The 18,513-nt window shown below is 37.8% G+C and overlaps 2 protein-coding genes across 12 annotated transcripts; both read left to right on the top strand.

Annotated features, from left to right (window-relative positions):
* The first annotated feature begins 892 nt into the window (after positions 1–892).
* On the top strand, positions 893–9,045 carry LOC148803674 (D-glycerate 3-kinase, chloroplastic-like). 11 transcript variants are annotated; one of them, XM_088891298.1, is made up of 8 exons: positions 893–1,182; positions 2,185–2,568; positions 2,674–2,753; positions 5,550–5,618; positions 5,921–5,995; positions 6,216–6,579; positions 8,674–8,748; positions 8,839–9,045. In XM_088891298.1, exons 3-6 carry the CDS (start codon positions 2,742–2,744, stop codon positions 6,315–6,317), a joined length of 258 nt encoding a protein of 85 aa, XP_088747424.1. In that variant the 5' UTR covers positions 893–1,182; positions 2,185–2,568; positions 2,674–2,741; the 3' UTR covers positions 6,318–6,579; positions 8,674–8,748; positions 8,839–9,045. The 11 variants fall into 11 exon arrangements, 2 of the variants coding, with proteins under 2 accessions (XP_088747424.1, XP_088747421.1); XR_016078504.1 differs by lacking the exon at positions 5,921–5,995 and adding exons at positions 2,853–2,904; positions 2,985–3,026 and having other exon boundaries at positions 897–2,568; XR_016078512.1 differs by lacking the exons at positions 2,185–2,568; positions 5,921–5,995 and adding an exon at positions 2,985–3,026 and having other exon boundaries at positions 898–1,182.
* Positions 9,046–13,919: 4,874 nt separating this feature from the next.
* Positions 13,920–15,837, top strand: LOC148803673 (7-deoxyloganetin glucosyltransferase-like). The gene is made up of 2 exons (XM_088891290.1): positions 13,920–14,625; positions 14,742–15,837. Exons 1-2 carry the CDS (start codon positions 14,121–14,123, stop codon positions 15,665–15,667), a joined length of 1,431 nt encoding a protein of 476 aa, XP_088747416.1. The 5' UTR covers positions 13,920–14,120; the 3' UTR covers positions 15,668–15,837.
* Positions 15,838–18,513: the final 2,676 nt, after the last annotated feature.

Below are 18,513 nucleotides of genomic sequence, written 5' to 3'. Positions count from 1 at the left end.
ATAAATATTGAGGAACCAAATACCTCAGCTTCGAGAGACATAGTGGTTTTGTCTTGGGCGTAATCGATGATTGCCAAAGACCCTTTTTTCATTCCCTGACCATCCAAAAGATTGGCATGCTGTGGAGGTGGAACCTGCTGCAACAGTGAGGGTGGAAGTGACGTTTGGGGCTGCTGCGGCGTCCATGCTGCAGCCCTATCGCTTTGAGGGGTCAAATTATTGTTGGGAAGGGAAGCTTCATACTGAGGAGTAGCAGCGGCTTCAGGGGCAGATGCAGAAACAACCGCGTCTTCTTTGTTTTCTACATCTTCTCCTTCTTCTTCTTCGTCGAGATCCTCCATGTCCTCATCTTCGTCATTGTACATGGACAATAGAGTGATACCTTTGGACGCCTTCTTCTTGGAAGACATGGAAACTAGGGTTTTGTTCCTCAAAAACTTAATTTCACGGAGAAAGAAGGAAACTTTGGAGTTGTCCTCTGCTAATGCTTGTCTGAGAAGACGAAGGTTAAAGATGGAAAGGAGCGCCGCTGGGGAGACCGAGGGGGAGCGAGGGAGGAGAAAATGAGAGTGAGAAAGAGGAGTGACACTGGGGAGGAGAACTTGCAATTGCAGTTGTAGAAGTAGTTGAAGAGAAGAGAGTTGAAAGTGTGAGAGAACAAAAGTTGCAGTTGGAGAAACAGTTGAAGAGAATAGAGTTGAGAGTGTGAGAGAACGAAAGAGAGAATAGGGAGGGCGGGAGAGAACAATGGTCGTGGGCCCTAATACAGGATCATTTTAATCTTTGTAATTTAAGGGTAAATTTCAAAATAAATTTTTAAATAAATGTTATGGTTACATATAATCCGAATTGGATTGCCACATAGGTAGAAGTGTGATGCTTACATATATCGTGGGAATTGGTCTTATAATTTCAAAGGTTGAATTTGAGAGTCATTGTAAGGCTGGTCTGCTCGTACTTTTCCCAAACTCTAAACCCGCGCAAACCCATTCACTGAGATTTCATTCTACTTCCCGCGTTGTGCTTTCTGCTTCTCCCTCTCTCGGTCACTCTTCTTCTCTCTTTCCCTCCTACTTCACCCGCGTCGTTTTTTCATCTTTTCTCTTTCCCTCCACTCCTCATATGCTGTAAATCATTTTGGGGCTGCTTCAACCCCATTTTCTAATTACGATTTGAGTTCAGGTAATTTTTATTTTTTTATTTTTCCTCTTTGTTTTTCATGGAAAATCTTCTATTGGAAATATTCATCAAACGTAGAAATTTCTACTGATTATTTACTGAAAAATCTTCTAGTGGAAAATCTTTTATTTTTTAAAAAATTTTTCCTCTGTTTTATTTCTGCTGATTCATCAAACCTAGAAATTAGTGGTGTGCATATGTACATTTATTTTTCTGCGATCTTTTTTTGGGAGCTTCTCTTTTTGCTTAATTGATGTTGGAGCTTCTCTTTTTGCTTGTGGAAGAATATTGCTTTAGGATGCATTGCTCTTGGTAAGGGAACTTCTCTTTTTGCTTAATTGATGTTGCAGTCGATCATGGAGTAGAAGACTGTTTACCTTGTGGGAGTGGAATGCAAAATGAATTCTGTTTCTCCTCCATTCCCAGAGATTAGAAAATAGAAACATTAACTCTATATAGCGGCCCTTCACAGATAGGTCTCCTGCCCAAACCCACAAGTCCATAACCCCATGAAGGAAACTCGAAGATAGAAAAGTAAAAACAAAAATTATAATAGATTATCAGATCTGAAGGAAACTAAAAGTTCTATAGATTTTATTGATAGGTCAGTTCCTTTTATCTAAGAGGGTTTTTTAACTGTTCATTTTAACTAATTCCTTTGCATCTCTCTAATCCAATCATTCATTTAAAATTTCAATGTTTTCTTCCATCCACTGCCTTTTTTTTTGGTTGTTTTCTATTTTTCTTTATTGGGGTTCGTGGAAATGGATTAGTTTGGTAACTGCTCCAAGTGTTGTCACTTAATTACTTTGTATTTCTGAACTATGAGAAATAAATTACAGTATGCATGAGAGTAGACATATTCCAGGAAGAGTTTGAGTGGTTATAATATATGCATTTGCCAAATTTCTTTTTGTAATACCCAAAAGAAAATTGTACTAAACTACTAATACATTCTGGAGGTTTTTGCTGGTATCTGTTTTTGTGTTTTTTTTTTTTTTCTAGCCCAAGGATGTTCACCGATGCAGGACAATTCCATATTTTTTGACACCATCATCAACAACAGCTGGAGGCAGGGCTAATTAAATTCAACGTCTCCTGCAACACCAACGGTTGTTTCCTCTATGTAGGAACTTTACGAGTTTGCATGCTCAGGTCCTCTTGTAGAGAAACTGGGTTTGACCCCAAAAATAATTGCAGACTTTTCAGAAGTGGTTAAAATGTGGGCTTTACCTCTGCAAATTATTTTAATTCAATGAACTTAACCTATCAATCCCTCAAAAAGCCAGATTTTATCACTTGTATATACCGGTGTTCTTCTGGTGTGAAGATCAAATTTTCCATCATAGGTCAATGTTCAAGGTTGCAGAAGATATCACTCCTTTAGTGGTATAGATATCCTTTTGGACATATCGTTTTCCTTATTCCCTGATCACTGTCCATAAGTGTGTTTGCATAAGCAGCTCATATAGATAATTTCTGTTTGTGGTACAGATTGGTTTCGCTGCTCCACAAGGAAGTGGGAAGACTACACTTATTTTTGCTCTAGATTATCTTTTACGATGCACTGGAAGGTTGGTTGCAAACTAGTGCAATATTTTATATAAAATTTCCTTTTTAGAGTGAAGACTATATGAAAAATATGGAGTTTCTGAAGCTATAATTAATCTTAGGAATTCTGCAACAATATCAATGGATGATTTCTATTTGATAGCTGAGGATCAAGTAATGATCATTTGTAGTTCATTTAAGTATTTTCCCCTTCTTCAACTCAAAATTTTGTTTATGGTTTGATTTTATTGTAGGCTGAACTGCGATAAGAAAATCCTAGAAATGCACTTTTAGAGGTAGCAATTGAAATTAATGCCTTCCGTTTGATATTTTAATATTCTTCTCCTTAACTTGTTAAAAGTAGATATAAGGGATTTGTTCTTTCAATTTTTGTCAATTTCTGCCTTCATCAGCTTCGGAGGAATGCTAGAAGCCATTGTTAGACAGTCTTTGTATGCCCTTAGCTTCAATCAGAATGATGTACTTTTGACATTTATTGTAAATGAATAAAGTGCATATTTGATTCATGTTCTTGTGGTTTGTTTCTGTGTTATACCCTTAAACTGAACACTTAATGACACTCGTGTTAGTTTAGAATGTTCATAGCCGGTGGGTCGGTCTGGGGAGACTTATCCTGACAAGACTGACACTGATGTGCCACCAAGTCGGTTGGGGTGACCCGTCTCAACTGCCAAGGTGAGACCCAAGGCACATGCAGTGTAGGATTAATTAATTTTTTGAACCGGACCAGATTTCCAATGTTGCCCTGGACCTTGGAGATTGATGGGTAAAACTGGAAAGTTACACTTGACCCCTAGACTCGATTATGATACTGCACTATGTGTCGGATTAGACTGTCTTTGATATGCCAATCAGTGAGATCCTTAGCGAGGGTCAAAACCTGGGTATGTTGGGACAGCTTGAGAATTCATCTGAGTGGGTGATCATAGTGACAGGATCAGCCCCTTTGTCGGACAAAGGTAATGATCGGGGATGCACTCTCTCTGATGGAAACCAAGACTGTCGGCAACCGATTTCAATCGTTGAGATTTGTTTTGTAAAATATATTTTATATGAGATATAAAAGTATATATATATATATATATATATATATATATTACGGTTTCTAAAATGTTTGCAAAAGGTTTTAATTTCCGGAATCCACATAAGTAGAGAGTGCAACACTGTTCCTTGCAGTCGAGGGAGAGGTCCTCTCTTGTCGGGCAGTGTTTGATCATTATGGCTGAGAGGTTAAGTGTAAGGCCACTAGGGGTAATACCTGATGGACTAATCTTGCATCTGCCCACAGTCCTTGGGTTTTTATAAGGTGGTTTGGCCCAGGGACCACTTAATGTAAGTGTTGGGCCCAATAGAGGCCCATGTGATGGGTTTCAGGGGGTGCATTGTCCACAACAATATATTCGGCCAGGCCTTGTAACAAAGGCTGGGCCGAACCTATGTGGCTGATGTGTAGATCAATGCTTGGGTCCCACGCCATACAAGGAAGCCCAACTGGGCAGCAGTTTGGAAGCAGTTTGAGCACACAGACTTATTGGGCTTAAAGCCCATTTCGAACTGGCCTGTTTTAATTAGTTAAATAGAGGGGGCGGATTTGGGATTAAATTAGCTGATAGGATAGAGTCCCACTCTATCCACTCAAAGAGACCAGATCTGAATTCAGATCTGGAAACCTCCTGATAAGATCAGGAGAAGGCTGATATAATCTACAAATAAGATAAGGGTCTTATCCTTATCACTTAAAGAGAGTCCAAATTCAGATAATGATCTGAATTAGGAAACTCCTGATAGGATCAGGAGCTGATCTCTTTAAGCTTGTAAAGACTGGAGGGGGCGAACAATCCACATCATCTAAGCATCTAGAGATCAAATCTCAGACAACCAAGAGAGAAGATATCTACGCCATCTCCTGCTCTTGCGTTCTCCTCCAGTTGCCGCCTCACTGCTAGTTCGATCTCCTTGGTGGGAGAAGATCAAGAAGTGTTCTTGATATCAGTCTTTGGAGAAAGGCTGATTGGAAGTTGTGTTCACTGGCTCCATTGGATTCTTCCTGAAGAGTTTGGTTCGTGGGACGGACCCTGCTGATTCTGCTCCTCCATCCACTATGTCATCTTCAGTGGGAGCAGTCTTTGGTGATATTCTTTGGGCATGAACACCTCCATTGAGAGATACTATTTCTCTATATCAGGAATATCCCTCTCCTACTATTTCGTTTCAAATCTGGTTCGATTTATGGTTCAAGATTGATCCTTGAAAAATATGATTTTTCTAAAATAGGGAATACGATTCCTAATTGAAGGGAGAAAATTTTTGAAATTCGCCCTCCCTATTCTGCAAGTTTTGGGCATCCATCTGATGGATCTCTCACTCCTTCGGCCATGATCTTCATCTCTCTATTGAAAGACTGATGGACCTGTGCAGATTGACAAAAGAAAGTATGTATGTCTCAACAGTCTGCATTACTGCCTTTGATGATTTCTATGGCTCAGTTTGGAAAGAGTGCAAATACAAATAGATACTGTACAATGCAAAATTGACACTATACATATTTGTATTTGCACCCTTCCCGAACTAAGAAAGCATTGATTTATTCATGTTCCAAATAATGGAGTTTTCCTTTCTTTATAAAAACATGGTATCCTGTCTGTAACAATGGGTTGTAAACCATTCAGGCATGAGGATGAAGCTTCCACGTTACAACAAAGCAAGCAGAAAATTATCATTAGCCCTTTTCTTTATTTTTGAAGATTCTTTATGAGTTTAAGATTATATATTGATAGGGTATACATCTCTCTATACAGTCTGCGTTTGGTGGAAGAGGTGACAGATCTGATCCTTCAACATGGCCAGAGGTTGAAGGGCCACTAGCAGTAAGATAGTGATCTTCAGTTTTTTGATTATTAATGGTTATGTTTGGATAAGCTTCACATTTGAGTTTTGGGCTGTGGGAAACCAAAATGTGACAAAAAGTGTTTTTAGTGTTCGGTAAGTATGCCTTTAAAAAAAAACATAATCTAAACTAAAGTCCCAAAACACTTTTAAGCCCCAAAACACAAACCTTAGAATTGGGGCTTTAAAAAACACAACTCCTGAAGCTTATCCAATAGAAAGCTTACTGAATCAATAATTTTCCATTCTGTCTCATTATTGTTTTGCCCTTTGGATGGTTCAGGCTATTTTGTTTGAAGGTTGGATGCTTAATTTTAAACCCCTTGAAATGGAAGTAGTCAAGGCCATCGATCCACATGTTTGGACTGGTCAATTTGTTTGTTTCAATTATGGCTGAGTTTGGAGGAGTACAAATACAAATATATAGAGTGCAAAACCTTGTATTTTGTATGTATTTGCACTGCATATATTTTCATTTGTATTCCTTCCAAACTCAGCCTAATGTTTTATTTCTAAGGCTCTCATTTTGTATATAGGTTTGAAGATTTTAGATCTAAGATGGTTTTAGTTGTGTGCAGCTAGTGGTTGTTAACGAAAACCTTGAGGCTTATTATGATGCATGGGACAAGTTTGTTGAGTCATGGATGGTAATCAAGGTCAAGGACCCAAGTTGTGTCTGAGTGGCGATTGCAGGTATATGTGTTATCCATGAACATTAATACTGCAAGGTCCGAAAGCACCTCTCAAAGTACAACTGCCACCACATACACGACACAGTTGGAGCAAGAGAACCAACAACTTTGGGCAAAGGTGGACAATCTTCAATCGGACATGGTGAACCTGAATTCACACGTGCTACATTTGCAATCCTTCATGGAGCGGATGGCACAATAATATGGCATGCCTATGCCTGATCCATTCCCCACACTCAACACAGTTCAGGTATGGCTATCACAAAAACTATAGACATTTCCCAGATATTTATCTTGTTTCTTGTGGACCTAAGAAAACATTGAATTGCACAAACTACCAATTACATGTTAGAGAAGAGATTACTACTACTACTACTACTTAGAGGAGCATGAATGAAGCCTTTTAATGGGTCCTGATGAGCTCATGGGAAGAATTTTTTTTCTTTTGATTTCTGTGAATGACTGCTTATAACCATATTATACTGCAAAATGAATAGATTATTATAAGGTAGAAGTTGAATCAAACATAAATCAGAATTTGCACTTAAATTGATTAGTGCACTTCCATGCTTTTGTACCAATGCAAATGGAACTTGCATCGCAGGTCTTGAGACAAACCAAGCGAACATTATTTATCCAGTTGGGGTGAGGAGAAAAACCAATAGAAATCCAACATGAGATAACTAGGAAATTTTCCTAGGATTATCTATGTAAATAATTACAATATGTTTTTCTATGTGCCATTATAATTTCGGAAAAGTACGGACAGGCCCAATGCAGATTTCTGATTTCCACTGCAGAGCTATAAACATTCAAAATGTCAAAAACCCTGGGCTGAACCGTCATTCTCCCTCATAATTTTCTTTGCTACTCTCTTTCATTTGTTTGGTTTACAAATTGTCTCCTGAATTTCGGTTTTCTTCCTTTCTGTATTCATCATTTTGTGGCTGGATTCAAATAGTTTGGTAGGATTATCATATTTGTTTTTATTTTTCCAAAGTTCTATCACAGCTTTAGATTCAAATCTTATTTGCTATGAAGGTTTCTTCTATCTAGCAAACCTCAAGTGAGCTAAGTAGTTATATAATAGTTATAGGCTTGTATCTAGCTCATTTCATAGTAAGAAGGTTGTTTTTCTTTTATATTTTTTATTCTTTTCCTCTATTAAGAGAAAACTATTTCCTTGATATTCCCTTTTCTAATTAATTTTATTACTGTTGTTTTAGAGGCTTCAACTGCATGCTAGATACTGCCATGCATAAACAGTCAAACATCCCATCATATATTTCCCTTACTCATGCTAGCTAGCAGGCGTATCCCTGCAGCCAAACACACCCTCACATTGACAATCTTGCTTAACTGTTTATATCTGTATACCGTGTCAAGTCAAGCCTTTCATGTGGGTGGGGGACCAAGGTAGTCCTAGCCCACGCATGTCTCAATCTCTGCCCTCTAATGGGGTCGTCCACCCAACAAAGATATCTAAGAGAGAGAGAAAGAGAGAAAAGTCCACGCCACATTTCTACAAAAATCCCATAGTGTTTGCTAGCTGCTTCTCATAATCTCATCTCACCTGTCCAATCAAGAAAATACTATAAAAGAGACAAATTTGGGGAGGAATTTGAATTTCTTCCGCAATTAACTGTCCCACTCAACGAATTTGAATTTCCTTTTGTATTAAACAGTTTACATCAAACCAGTCTCCCTCACAAAGCACCCTCGTTCAATAAACCATTTACATCAAACCAGTCTCCCTCACAAAGCACCCTCGTTCAATAAACCAGTCCTAGGACCCACCCTTCCCTTTCTTTTTCCAACCTTCTTGGCCCACTTCTCCTTCCAAAATCTGTTCCAGATTCAGTTGGGGACTTGGGATGGATGGAAATGGGTCGGGTCAGGTCAAGCTTCACAACCCCACAAAGCATCAGTACCATAAGACATGTTTCTGTACGAGAATTTTATGGTACCCAATATCATGAATTAAGTTGGATTGAGCTGTAAATTTTGCATTTCATGTTTTAGTGGAAGTGAGAACCACATTGATCCAGCAATTCAGAAAACCACTAGTTTCAGTGTTGGGATACAACATCACTTCCAGCTTTGTATAGAATCTCACAGTTTTATGGTAGTTCACCAATCTGGGACCTAAAATCACTGTTTTGTCAATTATAGAAATGCTCACACGACTATTCTTGCTTTTTATATGTGAATTATTATTTGGAGCAAAAAACCAGCATGATTTAATTGATGATCTCAACTATCTATTCTTACCCTCTTTATTTGAACCCTATGTTCATAATATTTAATTGATAAGAATGTTTGAATACACTGTTTTTTTGTGCAGAGCCATGGGTCGGAAAACATTTATGTTCCACTTAGAGATTTTGATTCCCATCATGCTGTTCTATCATCAAACCTAGTAAGATAAGCCAAATTTAATTTTATATCAACCAAGAAAAATTATGTTTATACTTTCAAATCTTTTAGCGAAAATTGTTGTCTTTTGTAGGACATTGAACCAGCATTTGGTAGAGGGTCCTCTTGTGCATATGTAACAAGTAGGGAGGAGAATACGAATGCAAACGGGAAATCCCTTCATTTTGGATGTTATTATATCTTCTTTTTTGTTTAAACATAAATGTTTAATTGCAAGTATTAAAGTTTTTTATAATATTTTAATATATGTTTATATTGTCAAATAGGTTATATGGATAAACATGATTAATTAGGTGTAAAGCAGGTGATTTAAATTAATTTGGATAGCTACAAAAACGAGGAAAATAGGAAAAAAAACAATGAACTTTTGGTGACGTTTGTAGGCAGCCCAGGGAAAAAATATTGACGGCTTTTGACGACGTTTACAACCGTTGTCAAAAGTTATCAATATGTGGTGACATTTATAAACGTTGCTAAATGTGTGGCCTTTGACGACGTTTATAAATGTTGTCAAAAGTGTGATCTTTCGTGACGTTTGCAAACGTCACTGAAAATTGCTACAAATGTCGTGAAAACTTTTTCAGACTTTCATAAGCACGATGATTGCGTAAACGTCGCGAGAGTTTCCGTGACGTTTATTGCGGTTTTGGCAACATTTGTCTAATGTCACCAAAATCCATATTTTTTGTAGCGAGTAATGTGCATAATTTTTTTTTTTTTTTTTTGAAATGAGTAAGGTAATAATGTGCACATAATTTTTGAAACAATTATAGTTGCACTCCTGCTGTGAACTTCATATTTTCATGGTTAGATACCATTATATAAATGTTTCTGCTTGTTTTTTTCTCGTTTCTTCCTCACTTTATTGTTTATTATTTATTAATCTTTTTAAAATTTTGTGCAGCTTCTTCAAAATTATAAAGTCCATTATGTGCCCGGATGGGATTGTCATGGTTTACCAATTGAGTTAAAGGCAAGTGTTGCCTATTTTGTTGGTTTCATTGGTATTTTGGTTCTTGCTTTGTTGTAACTTTGACATTTGGTTCTTGCTTGTCTTTACAATAATAATCATCAATTGCAAATGTGGGAAAGAAATTGGTAACTAGGAATTGGAAAATATGTCCCTAAAGCATATACTTTCTTTTCATCAATGTTTTTTCTTTTGTATAATCAATTGGGTAGATGTATATATGCTATAGTAGAAAATAGGTGTGAAAAGAATGGAAGAGATTTTTCAACATAAAAGCTTTACCAATCTTGACACCCATATTGGTAATTTTTGGATAGCTACTGTTATACACCTATTTTTGTTCCTATTTTGTTGTATGGCTTACATGCCTTGTTACCGAAAGGTTTATTGTTGGTCAGAGAGAAAACAGTTCAACTGTTTCTCATTCTTGATTGAAGTTTGAGGTCATTGCTGAAGCTCATGTTTTGATTGCTAATCAATAGGGTTGAGTTTCTAGATCTGCTCCTTCTGTAAGTAATGATAGATCCTCTTTTCATGGAAGACCACCACAAACCATAGAAGAAAGGGAAGGGAGCAGTAAGATCCCAATAGAAAAATATAAGATTAAATCTAAAGCAAAAAAGTAGAAAAGTAAAAAATTAAACTTATTAAAGTGATAACAGTTGTAAGATCCCAATAGAAAGTAAATTATAGAACTTACAATTTTTTAAGTAAGATTAAACAACTAATATAAAGTACCAAAAAAAATTGAAGTATAGAAGCTAGGCAAGAAAATATGAGGAAATAATGTGATACCTTGACAGTAAGAATAGGATCTGAAGAACCACAATTGCTTGAAAACGACACATAATCTCTCAACATCAGGAGTTTTCACTTCAGAGATAGCTTCTTGTGGCATCATCCCAAGCTTTATACCAAGGACAACTTGCAGATGTTTCTTAGAATCTTAGTATCTTAACCAAGGTTCAAAGTATTGATACATAGTGTAGTGCATCATACAATATGTATTGGATTTTAGGGTCACTGACATGTGAAATACTAATACTAAGGTGATGGAGCATGATCTGGATGCTCCTAGCTAGAGGATGATCTGGAACTTGGTTGCATAGCGAGATGGTTCGGTTTGCAAAACAACGAAGCTCAGAGAACCCAGGGTGGCTAACCCAACGAGGTTGCTCCGATGCTTAAGTTAGTATTGTGAGCTAAAAGTTGAATGATAAGCGTATTAGTGAGCAAATAATCGCGCATACTTGGTCCTTGGAGGGGTTGTTGCCCTTATATATCTGAGCTGCCGTGGGTCTCACAAAACGGTTCCGGGATCTTTGTCCTAAGTGAATGAGATCCATTTCCGCTTTAGTTGAGGAGTAACGTATCAGTTAATGGAGTCTATCGTGTCCGCCCGATCCGGACGGGAGAGGATAAGGTTTGCCGTTACGTAGCGTGATCCCGTAAAATTCGGAGTCCGTTGAGAAGCTTCTGGAATCAATTACGTGTCATTTCGGTTCTTGGGCCCTGAACTGGATTAGGTGCCGAGATGACTTTACTTGCTACGTCGTGCCAAATCACCTCTCATCGTATGGTTTTATTAATAGGTTTAAATAATAATAAATATAAGAGTATCTAGATAAAAATGTCCTTAACTAAGCATTCCTTCCAAGTAGCCAATCCCTCAGTTCAGAAGATCTTTGAAAACTGTAAGTGGGAGTACAAAAAGTAATGAAAAGCCCCATATTTCACAACTTGTCCATACATAACCTCAACCAGACCAAAAGGTATCCTGATAAAAAAAATGGCAGAACAAAAAACCTCCTATCATTGATTGTCTCATTTTCACTTTGAATCCTACATCCTTCAGGTTGCTGCTCAAATTTTTTTATTGAATTGGGGTCAGATAAAAGAACTGTTTAAATTAAGGTCTCTTCAAACTACAATAAGGATCAGGTTGAGTACTGTCCATTATGAAAGAAATGCCATTAAGAAAAAAGAATGAGACAGAAAGAGTAAAGAAAAGGACACTTACAGTGGACTCTCTCTTAAGCAAGAAATTTCCCTCCAGCAATTTCTTAAACCAATTCCTACACCAGCAAGAATTTTCTATTGCTTTAGCTAGTAGGCCTACGTTTATTTCCTGACATGAGTGCCATTTATTACCCCCCTCCCCCCAAGGTGGTAGGGGGGACCAATCACACGGCTGAAAAACTTGCCTTTTTTGCAACGCCTCCTTTGATTATGCCATCTTTTATCTTGTTAATTTCTCCACAGAACTCACATGCCTCTGTTTCAAGAACACCAGTGCCTTTACATATTAAATGTTGTAATTGTTATCTTTTGTTGGTATAAATTTGGTCCAGGTCTGATGTCTATTAAACCCAGAAAAAAATACATAAGTTAACAGTGACTCATTATTAAATAGTAAAGATAAGTATGGCACCTACCAGTAAAATAACAAGAATTCAAAGATGAACCAAAAGAAAGTCTCATCATATTTTAAAAAAGAGATTGGAACCCAACTATAAACCAAGAATGTTACCACTGATAAAAGTAAAATTCACCTATCATCTACCAAAAAAGGAGAAAGGAGATGAAAAAAGACTTTGGTAAAGATTCACATCAATATTGCTCAGCCATTAGGCAATAGCATTTATCTTATTTGTTCCTTTAATCATACAGATCAAGCCTCCAAGTGAAGGAGACCCTTTAACCATACCACGCACGTCCCTTGGAGCCAGTAGTTCGCACATCTCCACCAACTTCTCCCGAGCCTCCGCCATCAAACCTTTCTCCCCGGCTGTGGGACTCCTCCCGCCTCTCATCTTCCCCAAATCCTCTCTTCTTTTTCCACAACTTCTCCCGACGCTGACAGAACCAGAACAATCTCCGCAACCCTCTTCATGTTACGGATATATTATAACCGTGGTTATAAATATCTTTCAGCCACAGACAAAATAACTTTTAACCATGGACAAATTGTCCCTAGCTAAAGCTCAACTTCTACTTTTGTAACTTATACCCATAGATACATTATAACCGTGGTTATAAATTTCTTTTAGCCACGGACAGAATAATTTTTAACTACGGACAAAAATTGTCCGTAATTAAAACTCATCTTTTGCTTTTGTAACTTATAACCACAAATACATTATAACCGTGGCTATAAATATTTTTAGCCACGGATAAAATAATTTTTAACCACAGACAAATTGTCCGTAGCTAAAGCTCACCTTTTAATCACGGACAATTTGTCCGTAGCTAAAGTTCATCTTTTGCCTTTGTAATTTATAGCCATGGATACATTATAACTGTGGCTATAAATACCTTTTAGCCACGGACAGAATAACTTTTAACCACAGACAAATTGTCCATAATTAAAGCTCAACTTTTTGCCACTGACATCAAATTGTCCTGTAATTATATTCCATGTTTTAGCTACGGTTTTTTGGACCTTAGCTAAAGTGCCATAACTATAGCCCCATTTTCCTGTAGCGAACTATCTTCTGTAATGAGTTTATTTGATGAATGTTAGCTTTCTGAGTGTGTCTTTTGGAGAATAAAGAAAGGATGGATGCAGAAGGGAATTTGGGCCAATAACTCTTGCGAGCAAAATAGAGATTCGAAGACTAGTTCAAATGAGAACAAAGAGAATTCGAAAGAGATTAGTGATTCCATTTACCAAGTTCCATATTTGTTCGGTGGAAAATGGAGATGGAGGCAGAGATGGATAGGGAAAACAGAAATGGTGACGGAGCAACGATTTGCTTTCAATCTTTCTGAAAATTTTTATTAATTAAGTTTTATTTTAAAAATTTGAAGAATAATAAAAAATAAAATTAGTTTTTTTTATTAGCATTTCTTAATTTTATAATAATAAACCTATTTTTTCTATTTATATATGATATATATCTTTTTATATTCAATATTATGGAAAAAATCAATGATGTGAAAAAGATATGGTATATAATATGGGAAGAGTTTTGATCAATCAAAACCCACCCCTGGAATTTTCATAAATAACATCTGATTTGGCTCGACCATTTCTAATAATTTATCTTTTTATTAAAAGAGTATAATACAAAAAAAAAAACAAATGCTGAGCAGCTGATGAGGAGATCTTGACGTATCCTCAATTAAGTTCAAATGGGTTCAATCCGGCACAGGTGTGTTTTTGTCTCTGTTTAGAGTTTAGACAAAAGGATGGCGGATGGGGGTCTCAGTCTGAGAGGGAGAGGGAGAAAAGTGAATGTGACGCTAGCTGCAGAAAACAACACCCACCTGTGTTTCTGTCATCTGTGCTATAAATCAAAGCTTGAATTCAACGGCCCAAGTGAATCTTCACAAGCAAATAAGTGTCCCGGCCCCGTCCGGCCACTTCCATTTACAAGTGCCTAATGAAGCCGGTAAAGGTCAAGCCCCATGCTGTTTGTGTTCCGTTGCCGGCTCAAGGCCACATAAACCCTATGCTCAAACTGGCAAAACTCCTCCATTTTAGAGGCTTCCATATCACCTTTGTCCACACGGAGTTCAACTATCAGCGCCTGGTGAGTTCGAGAGGCCCAGAATCTGTCAAAGGATTGAACGACTTCAGATTCGAGAGCATCCCTGACGGATTGCCACCGGACAACAAGCGAGGCATACTAGATCTTCCGGCACTATGTAGATCGATGCCAAGGAATTGTGTAGTTCCATTCCACAATCTAGTAAGGATGCTCAATAGCTCACCAGATATGCCTCCTGTCACCTGTATCATATCAGATGGGGTCATGAGCTTCACTTTACAGGTTGCTCAAGACTTGGGCATTCCTGAGTTAGTCTTCTTTACACCAAGCGCATGTGGTTTCTTGTGTTACTTATATTATGAACAGCTCATGGAAAGAGGCTACTTCCCACTGAAAGGTATATATACAGCATACTTTTTTTCTAGTCCTTGATCCTTTTCATTTCAATCATGGATATGAATTAAAAAAGTTTCACCTTTCACGGAGTTAATTATATTTATGCTCTTATTGTAGATGAGAGTTGCTTAAGTAATGGGTACCTGGACACTCCCATCGATTTTATACCTGCTATGAGTGGAATTCGACTAAGGGATCTACCTACGTTCCTTAGGACAACGGATCGCTATGACACCATGTTCAACTACAATTTCGAACAAGTGACTAATGCTAGGAAAGCTAGAGGGCTTATTCTCAACACATTTGATGATCTAGAGCAAGAGGTCATAGACGTCATTAGATCCAAGTTTCCCCAGCTTTACATCATTGGTCCATTATCAATGCTCTGCCGGCAGCAAATATCCGATGCAAAATTGAAGTCGATTGAATCAAATCTGTGGAAAGAGGAGATGGGATGCCTGGAATGGTTAGAGAAATGGAAGCCCAAATCAGTTGTGTACGTGAACTTTGGGAGCCTAGTCACTATGACACCTCAACAGCTGAGGGAGTTTGCTTGGGGGCTTGCTAATACCGGGTATCCTTTCTTATGGGTGATTCGACCTGATCTTGTGGATGGTGGATCAGAAATCAAGTCAAATGACTTCGTTGAGGTAATCAGAGGGAGAGGTTTGCTTGTGGATTGGTGCCCACAAGAGCAAGTCTTGGGTCATCCTTCGGTTGGTGGCTTTTTAACGCACTGTGGATGGAATTCCACACTGGAAAGTATATGTGAGGGAGTTCCCATGATCTGTTGGCCTTTCTTCGCCGACCAGCAGACTAACTGCCTGTATGCACGCACCAAATGGGGGATCGGTATGGAGATCAGCACCGACGTCAAGAGAGAGCAAGTGGAGGAGTTTGTGAGGGAATTGATGGAAGGGGAGAGGGGGAAAATGTTGAGGAGCAAGACCATGGAGTGGAAGAAGAGAGCAGAAGCTGCTGCAAAGCCAGGGGGGTCATCTTTTTTCCAATTGGATAGATTAATTGAGGAAATTAATACTTGATGTTACAGCTGCAAATTAAACTTCAATCATCTTTGGCTTCTTGGAATTTTCATCTGGTATTGAGTTTGTTTGTCCAAAGTCTCCAAACCTGATAGTTTGATGTAGCTTCGTATGTATAAATAGAATTCGAATTAATACTGATGTGACTTTAAAGGCCTGTTGTTTTTTTATCTCTTATTTCTTAAAGTGCAATCATACAACTTTTTATTTTTCAATAATATCCCCAAAGACAGAAAAACTCTTGGTTAAAATGTATATTTGATAATTTTCTAAATTTAGAATTGAGAACAACATTCTCTCCATTCAGAGTTGAGTTTAGTGGAAAGAAAAGTTCACCAATACCAATATATACCTCTTAATGTAATTATTGCACTTTCAGATGTCAGACTTCAGATCAAACAAACAGGCCCTCAGTTTAATATTGATGTGAAACCTTATCATTGGTTCCACAGCCTACCGAACTACTAAAGCATTCAGCTAAACCTTGCTCGTTAGAGAACGATCGGCAGAGCCTTTTCTAACCAGCCTAAATCAGCATGCTCTTGAGACCCTTATGATTGATTGCCTTTGTTGTAAGCACGCGGCAGCACACTACCACCGTCCAGTTCCATTCTTCATTCTTTTTTTGACAAGAGGACCTCATTTTGAGCTCAGAGCCAATGCGAATGCAAGGTCTTAGGTACTCATCCTCACAAAATTGGAAGAACCAGGTTGAAAACCCTCTGAAAAAGCTAAGCAACTCCCTTGTGCCTAAGGGCACGTGTCATGGATGTATAGAAATTTAAAATATTTGTTTTGTAGTAGGTTTAGGGATGGCAATGGGATGGATTTGGGGATGATTTTATAATTCTAGATTCTACCCATCTCCCTAAGCCTCTCAATTCAGAGATCGGATCTGCTCCTCACACATGGTGCCTCAAACCGACCTCACACGCACATCCTACCATGCATTGGGAACATCTTCTGTACTTATAAGTTATTATTCAAGGGAGATGTTCCCAATGCATGGTGGATGTGCCTGTGAGGTGCCCATGTGTGAGGAGCAGATCCCGTTCCCTCAATTCATATTTGCCCCAAAACCAGTAGCGGGTTGGATTTTGAGAATACAAACCATATCCGCACATGAAAATGCAAAGCCCTTCCCGACCCTATCCTCCTTGCATTCAAGGGTAGGAGTGGATTTGATTTACAACCCATATCTAATTTCCTATTATTTATTGTCATATATAAGCAATAAATAAGTAAAATAACACAAATAAAAAACAAAATTTCCAATTATTTGATTTAGACATGTAGAAAACACATATTTTAATTAATCAATTATCTTTTACATAAAATTCAAAATATTATTAATTTCAATACTTGGTACATAAAGTTTATATGCTTTCCAACAATATACGGGTCCGGGAGTGTTGGGTTTAGCCTAATACCGTACTATACCCGTACCTATACAGGTTGTAGAATCCTAAAACCCATCCTACCCCAAAACCCATCCTTCAAGCAAAAATATCCACCCCGTCAGGGAGGATAGGGGGGGGGGGGGTACCCACAGGGTATGGTAGAAATTGCCATCCCCAAGTAAGTTCGTTGTCCGTGTTCTCATTTGTTTCCTTGTAGTTTGTTATTTATTTTGTTTTTTAGTGAATATTTTTTTATGAAAAGAAAATATTATTAGGGGTGGGTTCAAGCCGAGCCGAGCCAAATAGTACAAGGCTTGAGCTTGGCTTGCTAAGGTAGTACAAGGCTTGAGCTTGATTTGAGTCAAAACTCGTAAACTCGAGCTCAGCTCGGCTCGGCTCGAGCTCAATTTGAGAAAAAATGTGTTATAAAAATAAAACTTATATATAAAAATATTTTTTATTTGATATTTAAAAAAACTAAGAATTATAATATTTTTATTATATATTATTTTCTATAACTATAACTATATATATACAATATATATATATATATATATATATATATATATATATTCGAACTTAACTTGCAAGCTGCGCTCTATTAGGCTTGAGCTCGGTTTGTTTATTAATCGAGCTTGTAAATTGGGCTTGAACTTGGCTCGAAGCTCAGTTGAAACCAAGCCGCGAGCTTGAATAGCTTGTGAAGAGCTCAGCTCGTATCCACCACTAAATGTTATGATCTTATCAAAATATTTTAATATATAGTATTGAGCAGAGATTGAATTACCCACAACACAAGAATGTTTAAAACTTTGTTAATGAGCCCCCAAGCAAAGTCCACAAGTTGTTGAGGCGTCATGACGGTGATGTTGCCAAAATTTACATGCACAACTGAGTTTCCCCGTGAAAATCCCCATCCCCATCTTTGTCCCTGTCCCCGTTAACGGGGACAAGGTTATCCCCATCCCCATCCCCACAGGGATTCTCATCCTCACGGGGATCTCCATTCCCTGTGATTTTTTATAATGTTAATCATTTGTTTTTGTTTTTTATTTTATTCAAAAAAATATAATTAAAATTTACAATCCTATTAGAAAAGATTCAACCATATTTTTTAAAATATTAATATATAGATGTATATGTACATATATACATATATAATGTATGCATACATATATTAGTAGGGATCCTACGGGACGGGGAGTGCTCTTCCCATCTCCGCCCCATCAGCGGGGATGAAAATTTTCCCATCCCCATCCCCGCGGAGGAAAATCATCCCTATCCCTACGGGGATTGGGGAAATGAGAAAAATTGCCATCCCTAAAATCGAACCACTCTAGACATCCTGATTGCTATTCTTATTGCCATTCATTGGACCTAATAAACTTTTAACCCATCCCTCGAGATGTAAAAGTTCATCCATATGTAGGTCCACTTCCATTGCTT

Source organism: Nelumbo nucifera, chromosome 1, assembly GCF_055504915.1.
Source record: "Nelumbo nucifera cultivar China Antique chromosome 1, China Antique-T2T, whole genome shotgun sequence".
In the NCBI taxonomy this organism is placed as follows: Eukaryota; Viridiplantae; Streptophyta; class Magnoliopsida; order Proteales; family Nelumbonaceae; genus Nelumbo; species Nelumbo nucifera.
Note: the sequence above shows the minus strand (reverse complement) of the source record. Positions and strands in the feature narration are given on the sequence as shown.